This window comes from Pleurodeles waltl, chromosome 1_1, assembly GCF_031143425.1.
Source record: "Pleurodeles waltl isolate 20211129_DDA chromosome 1_1, aPleWal1.hap1.20221129, whole genome shotgun sequence".
NCBI lineage: Eukaryota > Metazoa > Chordata > Amphibia > Caudata > Salamandridae > Pleurodeles > Pleurodeles waltl.
In genome coordinates this window covers 242,293,024-242,307,082 of record NC_090436.1, presented here as the reverse complement: position 1 = coordinate 242,307,082, position 14,059 = coordinate 242,293,024, and the positions used below count along the sequence as shown (strand labels likewise).

At 46.2% G+C, this 14,059-nt stretch overlaps 1 protein-coding gene across 1 annotated transcript in view; it reads left to right on the top strand.

Moving 5' to 3' along the window:
* LOC138283501 (complement component C6-like) overlaps positions 1-14,059 on the top strand; it is a 662,914-nt gene that overhangs the window by 54,282 nt on the left and 594,573 nt on the right. Inside the window, exon 2 of the mRNA XM_069221442.1 lies at positions 5,537-5,696. Coding sequence (XP_069077543.1) covers positions 5,554-5,696 — 143 coding nt within the window. The 5' untranslated portion in view covers positions 5,537-5,553. The remainder of the gene's footprint in view (positions 1-5,536; positions 5,697-14,059) is intronic.

Below are 14,059 nucleotides of genomic sequence, written 5' to 3'. Positions count from 1 at the left end.
TCGTAAGTATTTAGTTCAGCATAACATCAAGTCAGTCTCGTCAGTTCTGTCAGTCAAGATGAATGCCTCATCTACCCACTAATTAGCATCGGCATGTTGGGCTTCATGCAAAACAATTTAGAACACCAATTTGGAAAACATCTAGCTAAGGTCTCTAATCAAAAATTATACAGCAGTTGGTACCTAGAAAGAAAAGGCAAATAAGTGAATTACAATAGCACATTATAATTACCCTCCAGGATAGGTCAGCATACAGGATCAGTCTTCGTCTTCAGGACATCAGTTAGATCGCCGTCAATCTATCTAGTCTAAGGACAGGAACACTTCCCTCATAAGGAAGAAAGTAAATGGGGCAACTAAGGGCGAGGATGGTTCATTAAGTCTCAAGTCACCGAACAGAGTGACAGAGTTTCTGGATGCAATCGATATCATTCCCTACCTAGGTCTCTCGAGTCGCCCGTGTCATGGGTTTTTATCCCTTTTTGAGGATACCTTCCCCCAAATGTCTATTGGACAGTCAATTCACCCCACTATCTGTAACCTATCAAATTATACATTAAGTAATGCACTTGTCATTCTACAATAATTTACTACACTTCGATTGGTTTTCATAATTGACGTTTTTCGTAGGTGGCACATCCGGGGTTACTTCATTTTCTGGCACCTTCTTCGGGTCAAGAGTTCTCTTCTCCGCGTTTCGATGTCCTTGGAAGTATCTATGTTTGTTACAAAGCCTACATTTTTTATATACTAAAGCTGCTAGTATGCGGATGAGAAAATCAAGCAATGTTACACAAAATGGAGAAAAGAACAATTGCTGGTTCATGGCCTTTTGCGAGTCAGCACACTGAAGAAACAGAAAAATACGCTTTAATATGAGAGTTACACAGCTAGTTTTCGACTCACGCTAACTTAAGGCTTATGGATTCTAGTAAATGCAATCTTTATATGTTTCAACATCTTTCGAGGTTAGTCATACTACAAGCAATTATTTCTTACAGTCGACATTAATTTATGCATGAAAATTCTCCCCGTTATAAAGTACGTTTCAACAAATAATATTAATGCAGCATCGTTAAATATAGGCATTTCACATCTAGAATATGTAATGTATAAACTACGCTCTCTCAGTAGCTTATATGGACAAAAGGTTATGTGGGCCTTAGTGCGAACAGCCCCAAATAGCCTGAAAAAGGCTTGGCACCTGAGGGGGAAAAGGCCTTGCAGCGAAGTGGTTAAATCACACACACGTACTCATTAATCACCCAATAACCAGCCAGGGTGGTAAGCCTCAGACCATCTACAGCTATTTCCAAATATCAATTGAACACACTGAATCTGATGTAAGAAAGTGTAAACACCTGGGCCCATATTTATACTTTTTTTAGCGCCGCGTTTGCGCCGCTTTTTGACGCAAAACGGCGCAAACCTACAAAATACAATAGCATTTTGCAAGTTTGCGCCGTTTTTGCGTCAAAAAACGACGCAAATGCGGCGCAAAAAAAGTATAAATACGGGCCCTGATGTTTAGCTAGTAACAAAGGGAGATTATGGATTACTCTGTCTAAAATGTTGCGTGATATTCTCTGTCCAATTTAAAACCTAGATCTACTGTATGTAATCTTTCAATGCACAAGGTCTGTTTTAAACGCAATCGCTGTGTTCTATCACCACCTCTGTGGTGTGCCTTTATTAATTCTATACCAATCACTGAAATTGTACCATGAATTTCAATATAGGATTGTTTTTGAAAATGGCGAATTGTGTGAAAAGCTAGAGGAACTGGCCCACTGCTTATTTCAAAACACAACCGGTTGGAAGAAAGAGGAGAAAAGTGCAACACCAAAAGGTCTTAAAAACCTATTTTGGAAATTAGAAATGCTAATGAGCAGTCGCAGAAATGGTGGGAGGCTTCCACACTTAGGCAGTTCTTAGATGTTAATAGGACTCCGAAAGGATTACTATAAACATCTTTCCATCAGTTGAAAACTTAGACTTTATACAAGCAGAATGGTGAGATCAAACGCTGTCCCAACCAATCCGAGATTTGATGCTCATGCTGATCGAGCAGGCCAAAATAAATGATTAGTCCCCAACAAGAGACTGGGAAAACTAAATTAGAAATTTCAAATATGGACCTTGCGTAAGGCCCTCTTAAAATGTACGAGATTTTGGAAGGAGTGCTGGATAAATACCAGGAAGAAATTAAAGAAAGAAAGAAATCCAAAATACAGAGGGATGAAAGGGAATGTAAGTGTGGCAGGGTTTATTACCAAGCCAGAAAATATGATCTTACTCTCAGGAATCACAAGGCTTTATAAAGAACATCACCCATAGCAAGTGATCTTCCATCTTCCATCTTCCAATGCTTTTATCTTTGGATCTAGGGATTGAATTAACAATGACAACACTAATGAGGCCAACAAATCAAGTTCTTTTTTTTTTAGATGAATTCAAAAAATGTGCTTGGCAGAAAAAGGCACAGAAGAGAGAATACAGAATTCAATTATTAGAGGAAGGACAAGTAGTAAAACAGGGGGAGTCAAACACAACACGAGAAGAGCAATCAGGGGCCAGAACAATATCCAAAGTGAAGGGATTCAAAACTTAACATAATAATTTATAATGAATGATTCTGGTGGGATTGCTACAGAACAAGACAGGAGAATTTTCATCAAAGGTTTATTGTTCACACCAACCAGACAATGTGATATATTTGTGCTTAAAACAACTGATATATACAAATTCACTAGGATACTTAGGGCATATTTATACTCTGCTTGCGCCAAATGTGCATGTCAAACTTTTTGATGCACATTCGGCGCAAACCCTGCCCCATATTTGTACTTTGATGCCTGACCCCGCGGACGTCAAAATCCCACCATGTGCGTAATTTTTTGGAAGGGGGAACCTGCCTTGCGTTAAGTATATGCAAGGTAGGCGTTCCCTTCCAAAAAATGACTTTAAGGCCTGTGCGCCTTATTTATACTCCCGCGTCATTTTGACGCACAGGAGGGGGCGGGCCTTAAAAAACGGCACCCAGCCTGATGAGCGCCATTTTTTAACGCCTGGGTCAGGGCAGGCGTTAAGGGACCTGTGGGCTCAGAAGGAGCCCAGAGGTGCCCTCCCATGCCCCCAGGGACCTCCTCTGCCACCCTTGCCCACCCCAGGAGGACACCCAAGGATGGAAGGACCCATCCCAGGGAAGGAAAGGTAAGTTCTGGTAATTATGGGCCATATTTATACATTTTGACGCATAACTGCGCCAACGCAGTTGTGCGTCAAAAATTTTACCGCAGGCTAACGCCATTCCAACGCGCCATGCGGGCGCCTTATTTATGGAATGACGTTAGCCGGCGCTGCGGACTGGTACGCGTAAAAAAAATGACTCACACCAGGCAGCGCCGGCGTATGGGAAAATGGGGGTTGTGCGTCAAAAAATGGTGCAAGTCAGGTCTGAGGCAAAAATCTGGCCTCACACCGGACTTGCGCCATTTTTTTGACGCACAATCCCCATTGACATGGCTCCTGTCATAGCAAAGACAGGAGTCATGCCCCCTTGCCCAATGGCCATGCCCAGGGGACTTATGTCCCCTGGGCATGGCCATTGGGCATAGTGGCATGTAGGGGGGCCCAAATCAGGACCCCCTATGCCACTTAAAAATTTTTTAAAAATATACTTACCAGAACTTACCTTTCCTTCTCTGGGATGGGTCCCTCCTTCCTTGGGTGTCCTCCTGGGGTGGGCAAGGGTGGCAGGGGGTGTCCCTGGGGGCATGGAAGGGCACCTCTGGGCTCCTTCTGAGCCCACAGGTCCCTTAACGCCTGCCCTGACCCAGGCGTTAAAAAATGGCGCCCATCAGGCTGGGCGCCGTTTTTTAAGGCCTGCCCCCTCCTGTGCGTCAAAATGAAGCGGGAGTATAAATAAGGCGCACAGGCCTTAAAGTCATTTTTTGGAAGGGAATGCCTAACTTGCATATAATTAACGCAAGGCAGGTTCCCCCTTCCAAAAAATGACGCACATGGTGAGATTTTGACGTCCGCGGGGTCGGGCATCAAAGTATAAATATGGGGCAGGGTTTGCGCCGAATGTGCGTCAAAATTTTTTATGCACATTTGGCGCAAGCAGAGTATAAATATGCCCCTATATTTTTTTATTTTTTTAAAGTGGCATAGGGGGGCCAGATTTGGGCCCCCCTGCATGCCACTATGCCCAATGACCATGCCCAGGGGACATAAGTCCCCTGGGCATGGCCATTGGGCAAGGGGGCATGACTCCTGTCTTTGCTATGACAGGAGTCATGTCAATGGGGATTGTGCGTCAAAAGAAAAGGCGCAAGTCCGGTGTGAGGCCTGATTTTTGCCTCAGACCTCACTTGCACCATTTTTTGACGCACAACCCCCATTTTCCCATACACCGGTGCTGCATGGTGTGAGTCTTTTTTTTTTTACGCGTACCAGTCCGCACAGCGGCTAACGTCATTCCATAAATAAGGCGCCTGCATGGCACGTTGGAATGGCGTCAGACAGCGGTAAAGTTTTTGATGCACAACTGCGTTGGCGCAGTTGTGCGTCAAAAAGTATAAATATGGCCCTTAAACTTTAAAAAATATTTTACTCAGAAACCAAGAACAACTATTTGTATCTTAGAACAAATTGATATTTCTACTATGACAAACAGAGATTTCAAAGATAGTTAAACATTTATCAGTTTAAGTGAAAATGTCCCTGTCATTGAAGATCTCATACAGATGATTGGTAGAGAGGAGAGTGTGATCCATGAAAGCAGTCTGACCAGTAAATCTCACTTTGTCCCTCTGTTGCAGAAAGAAAATGTGATAGATTTATTCTTTAATCTTGTTTGTAAAGATATCTGTCATATGCCATAGTATTCTAGTGCAAACAATTTAACAATAAAAGAAAGACATGCATTTTATTATTTGAAGAATCATTAAAGTATCATCATAAGACAGGAAGGCAAAGTGGGCAATGTTGTCATCTTAAATGTTAATATTTATGACAAGGAAGCTATTGAAACACAAAATGTCCCACAATTAACTGATATTGCAGAAATGTTTACAAGCATACCTAAGAAACCAATCTGTCTTCACATAACTTGTGTATGGTGATTTGTATTTATTACATATTGATATCATTGATGAATATGTGTAAGGAATCTCAACATGTAAGCTTAATTTATGTACAATTTAAAATTTATAGTTATTGTACTCTCCAATGAGTCAATAAACTTCCCTTCACCGTAATTTACAGATAGATGCAAATAACAATACCTTTGTACAGTGATGTGGGTAGTAGTTTCACACACTTTACACTTATCTGTAAATGAGCATTGAGTAACTTGCACAGACAACAACTGTACCCAGAGTCCAGTATTTGATCATCTCCTAAATCCTCCCATAGATTTTTATCCGTTTTACTAAAGTGATGTACAAAATTATTTTTCATGATCTGTGTTGCTAACTTAGATTGTATTTTCCATAATCTATTCAGCATTAACTCTAATCTTTTTATTTAGTTTAAACCATTTCGTCCATGGATCGTCTCACCTTTACATGTTTTTTTCTGCTCTGTGCCCTGGCTGGAAAATCCCTTTCTTGCTTCTGTGAACATTATCCTTGGGCTTCTTGGTCCAGTTGTTCTAAAACCTGCAATTATGGGACACAGACAAGACAGAGGTATGTCTATTCTTTATATTCTTATCATCAGATTATTGTTATTTATACTTTAAAAAGAAACAACTTTAAGCATTACCAGAGAAGTCCTGAAATCTGTGCAGCTGTGCGACCCAGACATTTTTCATCTGTCATCTAACATTCTCCTATCTTTTTTATTTTTGACAACATTTTAGTTGACTCATGATCCTATGAGACGGACTGTAGAATGAAGCTGCCCTACATGCTGTTTTCTTGTACCCTCAGAGGGGAGAACATCCATTGGTATTTGCACATAGTCTCAAAAAGTAGTCCCCTGCTCTGTACAGGCTGGCTTGTCGTGGTGTATTATTGGTTAAGGGTGTTGTGGCTGAATCTACGTGAAATGCCTTCCTCACTAGGACATGTATGTGTTTAGGATATTTGTCAATTCTATGAGCACAATGTCTGGCAATATTGATCTCGAGCATCGGAACTGTGGACTACTAGCTCAACTGTTCCTAGATTTATTCATAGCTATTCACGAAAAGGTGAATCTAATCTGCCCCACTCCAATCCAAAACAATCTGCCCCACTCCAATCTGCTTGACTCTAATCCAAATTAATCGGCCCCACTCCATTCTGTCCCACCTCAATCCAAAACAATCTGCCCCACTCAATCCAATACAAAATGCCCCACTCCAATGCGCCCCACTTCAATCCAAAACAATCTGCCCCACTCCAATCCAAAACAATCTGCACCACTCCTATCCAAAACAATCTGCCCCACTCCTGCCCAACTCCAATCTGCCCGACTCTAATAAAAAACAATCTGTCCCACTCCAATCTGCTTTATTCCAATCCAAACGAACTTGCCCCACCCCAATATGCTCCACTCCATCCAAAAGAATCTGCCCCACTCAAATCCAAAACAATCTGTCCCACTCCAATCTAAAACAATCTGTCCCACTGCAATCTGTCCCACTGCAATCTAAAACAATCTTCCCACAGCAATCCAAAACATTCTGCTCTACTCCAATCACAAAACAATCAGGCCTACTCCAATCTGTCCCACTGCAATCCAAAACAATCTGCCCCACTCAAATCTGCCCTATGCCAATCCAAAACAAACTGCCCCACTACAGTCTGCCCCACTCCAATATGCCCCACTCCAATCCAGAAACAATATACCCCACTCCAAACTGCCCCATTCCAATATAAAAAAATCAGCCCCACTCCAATCTGCCCCACTCCATCCAAAACAATCTGTCCAACTCCAGTCCAAAACAATCTGCCCGCTCCAATTCAAAACAATCTGCCCCATTCCAATCTGCCCCACTCGAATCTAAAGCAAGTTGCCCCACTCCAATCTGCCTCACTCCAATCCAAAACAATCTGCCCCAGTTCAGTCTGCCACACTCTAGTTTGTCTCATTCCAGTCCAAAACAATGTGCCCCACTCCAGTCTGAAACAATCTGCTCCACTGCAGTCCGAAACAATCTGCCCCATTCCAATCTGCCTGCTAATCCAAAACAATCTGCCCTGCTCCAATCTAAAACAATCTGCCCCACTCTAATTTAAAAAATCTACCTCACTCCAATCTGCCACGCTCCAACCCAAAACAATCTGCCCCACTCCAATCCAAAACAATCTGTGGTACTCGAGTCAGCCCCACTCAAGTCCAAAACAATCTCACCCCTCTCCAGACTCCCCCACTCCAATCCAAAACACTCTGCCCCACTCCCATCTGCCCCACTCCAACCCAAAACAGTAGGCCTCACTCCAATCTTCCCCACTCCTATTTGTCCCAGCCCAATCCGAAACATTCAGCCCCATTCCAATCTGCCCACCAATCCAAAACAATCAGGTCTGCTCCAATCTAAAACAATCTGCCCCACTCCAATCTAAAAAGTCTACCTCACTCCAATCCACCACACTGTAGCCCGAAACAATGTGCCCCACTCCAATCTAAAATAATCTGCCCCACCCCAACCCAAAACAATAGGCCTCATTCCAATCTGCCCCACTCCAATTTGTCCCACTCCAATTCAAAACAATCTGCAACACTCCAATCTGCCCCACTCCATTCTGTACCACTCCAATCCAAAATAATCTGCCCACTCCAATCCATCCCATTCCAATCTGCCCCACTCCAGTCTTCTCCCCTCATGTCCAAAACTATGTACCCCACTCAAAACCAAAACAATCTGTCCAACCCAAATCCACTCCACTCCAATCTGACCCACTTGAATCCAGAACAATCTGTCACGCTCCAATCTGCCCCACTGCAGCCCACCCTACTCCAATCCACCATAATCCAATTCAATCCACTTCACACTAATCCAATCCATGCCACTCCAATGCAATCCACCCAACTCCAGTTCAAAACAGTCGGCCCCACTCCAATCTGTCCTACTCCAATCCAAAACAATCTGCCACACTCAATCCCAAAAAAATCTGCCCCACTCCAATCTGTCTCACTTTAATCCCAAAAATTCCACCCCACTCCAACCTGCCCCATTCTAATCCAAAACAGTCTGTCCCACTCCAGTCTGCCCCACTCCAATCCAAACTAATCTGTCCCACTCCAATCTGCCCTTCTCCAATCTGCCCCACTGCAATCCAAACAAATTGCCTCACTCCAATTTGCCCACTCCAAACAAAACAATCTGCCCCACTCCAACCTGCCCCTTCCCAATCTGCCCTACGTCAATCCTCCCACTCCAATCCAACCCCCCCACTCTATCCCATTTCACCTCTCTCCAATCCACCACAATCCACCCCATTACAATCCATCACACACCAATCCAATACAGCCAAAACCAATTTACCCCACTCCAATCCATAACCAATTCAGTCTGCCCCACCCCACTCCACCCAAGTGTATCCCAATCCAATCCACCACAATCCACCCACCTCGAATCCAGTCCACCCACTTCAGTTCAATCCACCCAGCTCCTGTCAAACCCAAGCTAATCCTTTCCAATCCACCCCACACCAATCCAACCCAATCCACCCACTCAAATCCATTCCACCCCATTCCAATCCAATCCACCACAACCCAATCCACCCCACTCCAATCCATCCCACTCTAATTCACCTTACTCCACCCAACTCCAGTCCAATCCAGTCCACATTAACCCACCCCAATCCACCCCACTCCAAACCACCTTAATCCACCCTACTCCAGTCCAATCCACCTGACTCCAATCCACCCCACACCAATCCAATCCACCCTATTCCAATCCACCCCACTCCAGTCCAATCCACCATCAAACCTGTCCACTCTACCCCCAAAATTCACCCAACCCCAATCTAATCCAACCCACCACACCCTCATCCACCCCACCCCACCCCAATCTAATCTACCCTAATCCAATCCACCCAAATCCAATCCATGCCACTGCAATTCAATCATCAACTTCAATCCACTCCCCTCCACCCCACACCATTCCCATCCATCACACTCCATTCCACCCCACTCCTGTGCACCAGACTCAATCCATTCACCCCACGTCATCTAATCCACCCCACTCAATCCAATTCAACCCACTCCAATCCAGTTGAACCCACCCCGGTGCAGTCCACCCAGTTCCAATCCACCTACTCCAACCAACCCCATCCAATTCAGTCCACCCCAATCAAACCCATAACAATCCAATCCAATCCACCCCACCCTATTCCAATCAATCCACCCCACTCCAGACCATCCCCCACCCCAGTACACCCCACCCACCCATCTGCCCACCCTGTTTCAATCTACCCTGTTCCAATCCATCCCACCACAGTCCACCCCACCCCACCCCAATCCTACCCCATTTTAATCCACCCCTCCCTATTTAAATCCACTCAACCCACTCCACCTTATTCCACCCCACCCCACCCCACTCTTCAACACTGCACTCTATGTCACTCTCAGCCACTGAACCGCTGAACTCTCCCCTCTACTCGACTCTACAACACTCTACTCCCCCTACTCCACTCTATAACACTACTCTAACAAATCCACTCTACATCACTACTCCCCTCTCCACTCTGACACTCCACGCCACTAACTTTTAGCCATACCGAACAGCAGCCACACTGGTGTACAACATGGTAAAAACACATTGCCTAGCCAATAGCTCTTGTATAGGCGAGTCATATTAGCTTTGCCAATAGCTCTTGTATAGGCGAGCCATATTAGCTTTGCCAATGCTTGTTTGTCCTTGGATTAATTGGCCACTGCTGCCTTGCCGCAAACAGGTCTTGTCTAGCCCCTCGCATGTGCGAGTAAGAGAGTGTTGACTTTTGTGTTGATATTTTTTGCTTAAAGCACTATGGCCCTCATTACAACTTTGGCGGGCGGCAACCGCCGCCCGCCAAGTTGTAACCGCCGTGCGTCCGCCAATGCAGCCGCACTCCCGTGGTGGCCATTATGACATCCCCGCTGGGCCGGCGGGCGGAAACCGAGTTTCTGCCCGCCGGCCCAGCGGGTATGTCGGCCGCAACATGGGAGCCAGCTCCAAATGGAGCCGGTGGAGTTGCGGCCGTGCGACGGGTGCAGTTGCACCTGTCGCGCTTAAGCTCTATGGGGCTGTGCCAGGGGGCCCCTGTACTGCCCATGCCAAAGGCTGTGCCAGGGGCCCCGCGACTCCCCTTTCTGCCAGCCTTTCCATGGTGGTTCCTACCGCCATGAAAAGGCTGGCGGGAAGGGGACTCGTAATCCCCTGGGATAAAATCTGCGGGAACAACATGGCCTCTTTACAGCTATTTGGTGTCTTGCTACCATGGAACGCGCCTTCCCCCGTAGGTCGTTCCACCTCTTGCTGATGTCATCCCTTGCTCTTTGGTGCTGTCCCACGGCGTTGACCCTGTCCTCGATCCTCCGCCATAGCTCCATCTTCCTAGCAATGGATGTCTGCTGCACTTGTGATCCGAATAGCTGTGGCTCTACCCGGATGATTTCCTCCCCCATGACCCTTAGCTCCTCCTCAGAGAACCTGGGGTATCTTTGTGGTGCCATGGGTGTTGTCTTAGTGGTGTGTGTGAGAGTGTGTGGGGTGATGTTTTGGGGTGTGTGCTGGGAGGTGCGTGGATGGTGTATGGGTGATGATGTTCTGTGGCTCTTGTTCTGTGGGTGCTCTTGGTGTCTCTCTCTCTCAGTTGTAAATTATTTTGTAGTTGTAAAGGGATGTGGGTGTGTGTGTGTGTGTGTTTTATAGTGGTGTGGGTGTGTGGGAGTGGTGTGTGTATGAGTTTCAGGTGTGTGTAGTTTGCATTGTCCAATGTGGGGTAGTTTTGTATGTGTGTGTGTGTATTGTGAGCGCAGTGCTATGTACCGCCAATGGTTTACCATGGTTGAATGTCTGCCGCGGTGATTCCTCGGTCATAATGCTGTGGGCGTAGTTCTGGTGGCGTAATGGTGTGGGTTTTGCTACTGCCATTTTATCACTGACCTTTGGGCTGGCGGACTTGTGTGTGTGTCTGTATAGTGACGAATTTCTATATGTGGGTCATAATATGGGTAGCGGTATACCGCTGCGGTCGCGGTATGTTGGCGGCAGTTGGCATGGCGGTAAGCAGGACTTACTGCCAATGTCATAATGAGGGCCTTAGTTTTCAAAATTCCCTGTAGAGTTTTATCTCTAAAGAAATTAACATGTATTATTTATCTTCTGAGAGGATACTTGTTGAACTGCATCCAAGTTTACTAGAGCCTATAATACATCTCACAAAGAAGTAAGAACACTCTACGCTGGTATTTAAGTGATCTATTAATTAACAAATATAAGCACTGGAGTACCTTACTGAAATGACAGCTGTTCTCAGTAAGAGGTGAACTAATGGAAAAAATAATGGCCTGTGATGTAGCCCTGAGACAATTCAATCATTCCACCCATTCACCTTTTGTTTTGCTATTTCGGATAGACTAAGCTAAGCCATTAGATGGGTACCGTGTTCACTGTGCTGAAGGGCTAAAGCTGCACTTCACAGATGAGGGCCCACTAGGCTGAAAATGGTCATTTGTTGGTTCTTATCCAGAGGGATCGAGGCTAGGCAGTTCAAGCTCGACTATTTCTACTGGAGCAGGAACAATCTAATATGCATGTTTGGACTCTGGATTGACACAGCTGGCGTGAGGTCCCGAGTAATTATCACTGATTGATATTTAGGCAAGCATTCTACAAATCATGTGTTGCAGCACTCGTTTTCGGAGAGCATTGTTAAGAAGACAGAGGGGGTTATTCCAGCTTTGGAGGAGTGTTAATCCGTCCCAAAAGTGATGGTAAAGTGACGGATATACCACCAGCCGTATTACGAGTTCCATAGGATATAATGGACTCGTAATACGGCTGGTGGTAAATCCGTCACTTTTCCGTCACTTTTGGGACGGATTAACACCTCCTCCAAAGTTGGAATAACCCCCAGAGTTCCTTGGATGTTTGCATCAGCCATAGTGCCTCATTTATAGACGTATTTTAGGTGAGAAATTTCTCTGATGTCCCCATTAATCTTTGAGGACAGTTCACTTTCTATAATCATCCCAGTCTCACAACAAGATGGTAGTGGCGTGGGGAACATCCTGTGCATCTTCAAGGCTCCCCCCTCTCTCAGTGCAAGGCAATGAGGGAAGGGAACTTCCACAGCATCCCAGGGCCTAGGGCAATAAGAAATGTATCTCTGACCTGAAAAAAGAAACTCATAACTGATAACAATGTGCATGTCCCTAACAAATGAAGCATATCACAATGACATAAATTAATATGACTCTAACATACCAAAAAATACCATTCCATAACACAAAAAAAATCGGTCAGCAAAAAATGTATTAGAAACTTTCCCCTAACAAACATAGGCCCTCATTACAACCCTGACGGTCAAAGACCGCCAGGGCTGTTTTGGAGATTGCACCGCCAACAGGCTGGTGGTGCAAACTTGCATATTACGACCTCCGGGACTGGCGGTTTTCCACCCCCACCTCCTCCCCCACAACTAACAACATGGGAGGAGCAAGCCTTGAGAATAGTGCATCCTGAGGGCCTGGCAGGAGTAGCTGGAGGACTGGACCCTGGTAAGTCAAATCTTTACTACTTTCACCCCCCTACCTGCATGCCATCACATACCCCCACCCTCACCCCATCACTCCACCACTACCCACACACCTCACCAACACAACCCACTTATCCCAATGTCAAGCCCTGCATGATATACCAATGCATGAACACCACTCACAGACCTACATGGACAACCATCACCACTGCATGCGCACAAGAGACAATCACCTAGCCCACCAAATAATAACTCTCACTAAGGCCAATCTGCCATGGCAATATCAACCATAGAGGGCAACATACCCATGCACAAGATGACACACGCAGAAACTCTAACACTGCATTTACAACCCCACAGGTCCCCCACACAACGTCACCGGAGAGGAGGTGCCATCAACATCCAGTCCCCCCACAGAAGAGGCCCACAGTGATGACAGCAGCTCTGCACACCTGGATCAGGATGACCTACCTGGCCCATCAGGGACCTCCGGACAGTCGGTTACCCAGCCACAGAGCCTCCCCCCTCATGAAACAACAGCACAGCACCCACTCAGCGGGCTCATACCTCTGTCCCCAGGACACATCAATCAGCAGTGTGTCCACCACTACAGGGACCCCAGGCAACCCCACAAACACAGGACGATCAGGGTCCTGGGGTTAGTGGCAGTGGGCACACGGTTCAGGGGACAGAGGCACAGGACAACGGGGAAGCTGGGAGGACTGCTGTGCGACAGAGGGAGGACAGGCCCAGGGACCCGACCCTCCACGAGGCACTCACCAACATCCTGGGAGCATACCACCATTCCCAGGACACGATGGGCCAGATACTGGCCAATTTGCAGGAGACCCTGTGGCTGCAGCAGAGACAGTACTTGGGGATCAGGGAAGACCTGAGGGACATCCACACCATCCTGGTCACCATTGCAGGGGTTCTGGCTGACATGGACAACACCATGAGGGAGGCAGTGGCACACAAACGGGCCCCAGCCACTAGCCACACCAATGAACAGCTCTCCACCTCCGCTGATGCTCTGCAGAAGTAGAACCACCATGCAAACGGTCCCTGCGATCCAGGCAGAAGCCTGAGAACATTGCCAAGACCGCCGCCAGGAAATAGGACTGTCCTGATTGTCACCCTTGTGTCCCACTCTGTCACCCTGTCCACCTTGAACTGTCATTGCTCCACTTCCTATGCTCCCTTGGACAATGCACCTGTGATACAAATAGACTGAACTCTATCCTGGACTTTCCTCCATCATCACCCAAGCCCATTGCACATCCCCATTTACTTCTCAGCACTGAAATAAACACCCTCTTAAAAAATACAAGTATGGAGTTTGTCAAATAATTTAGGGCCAGATGTAGGAAGGAAGC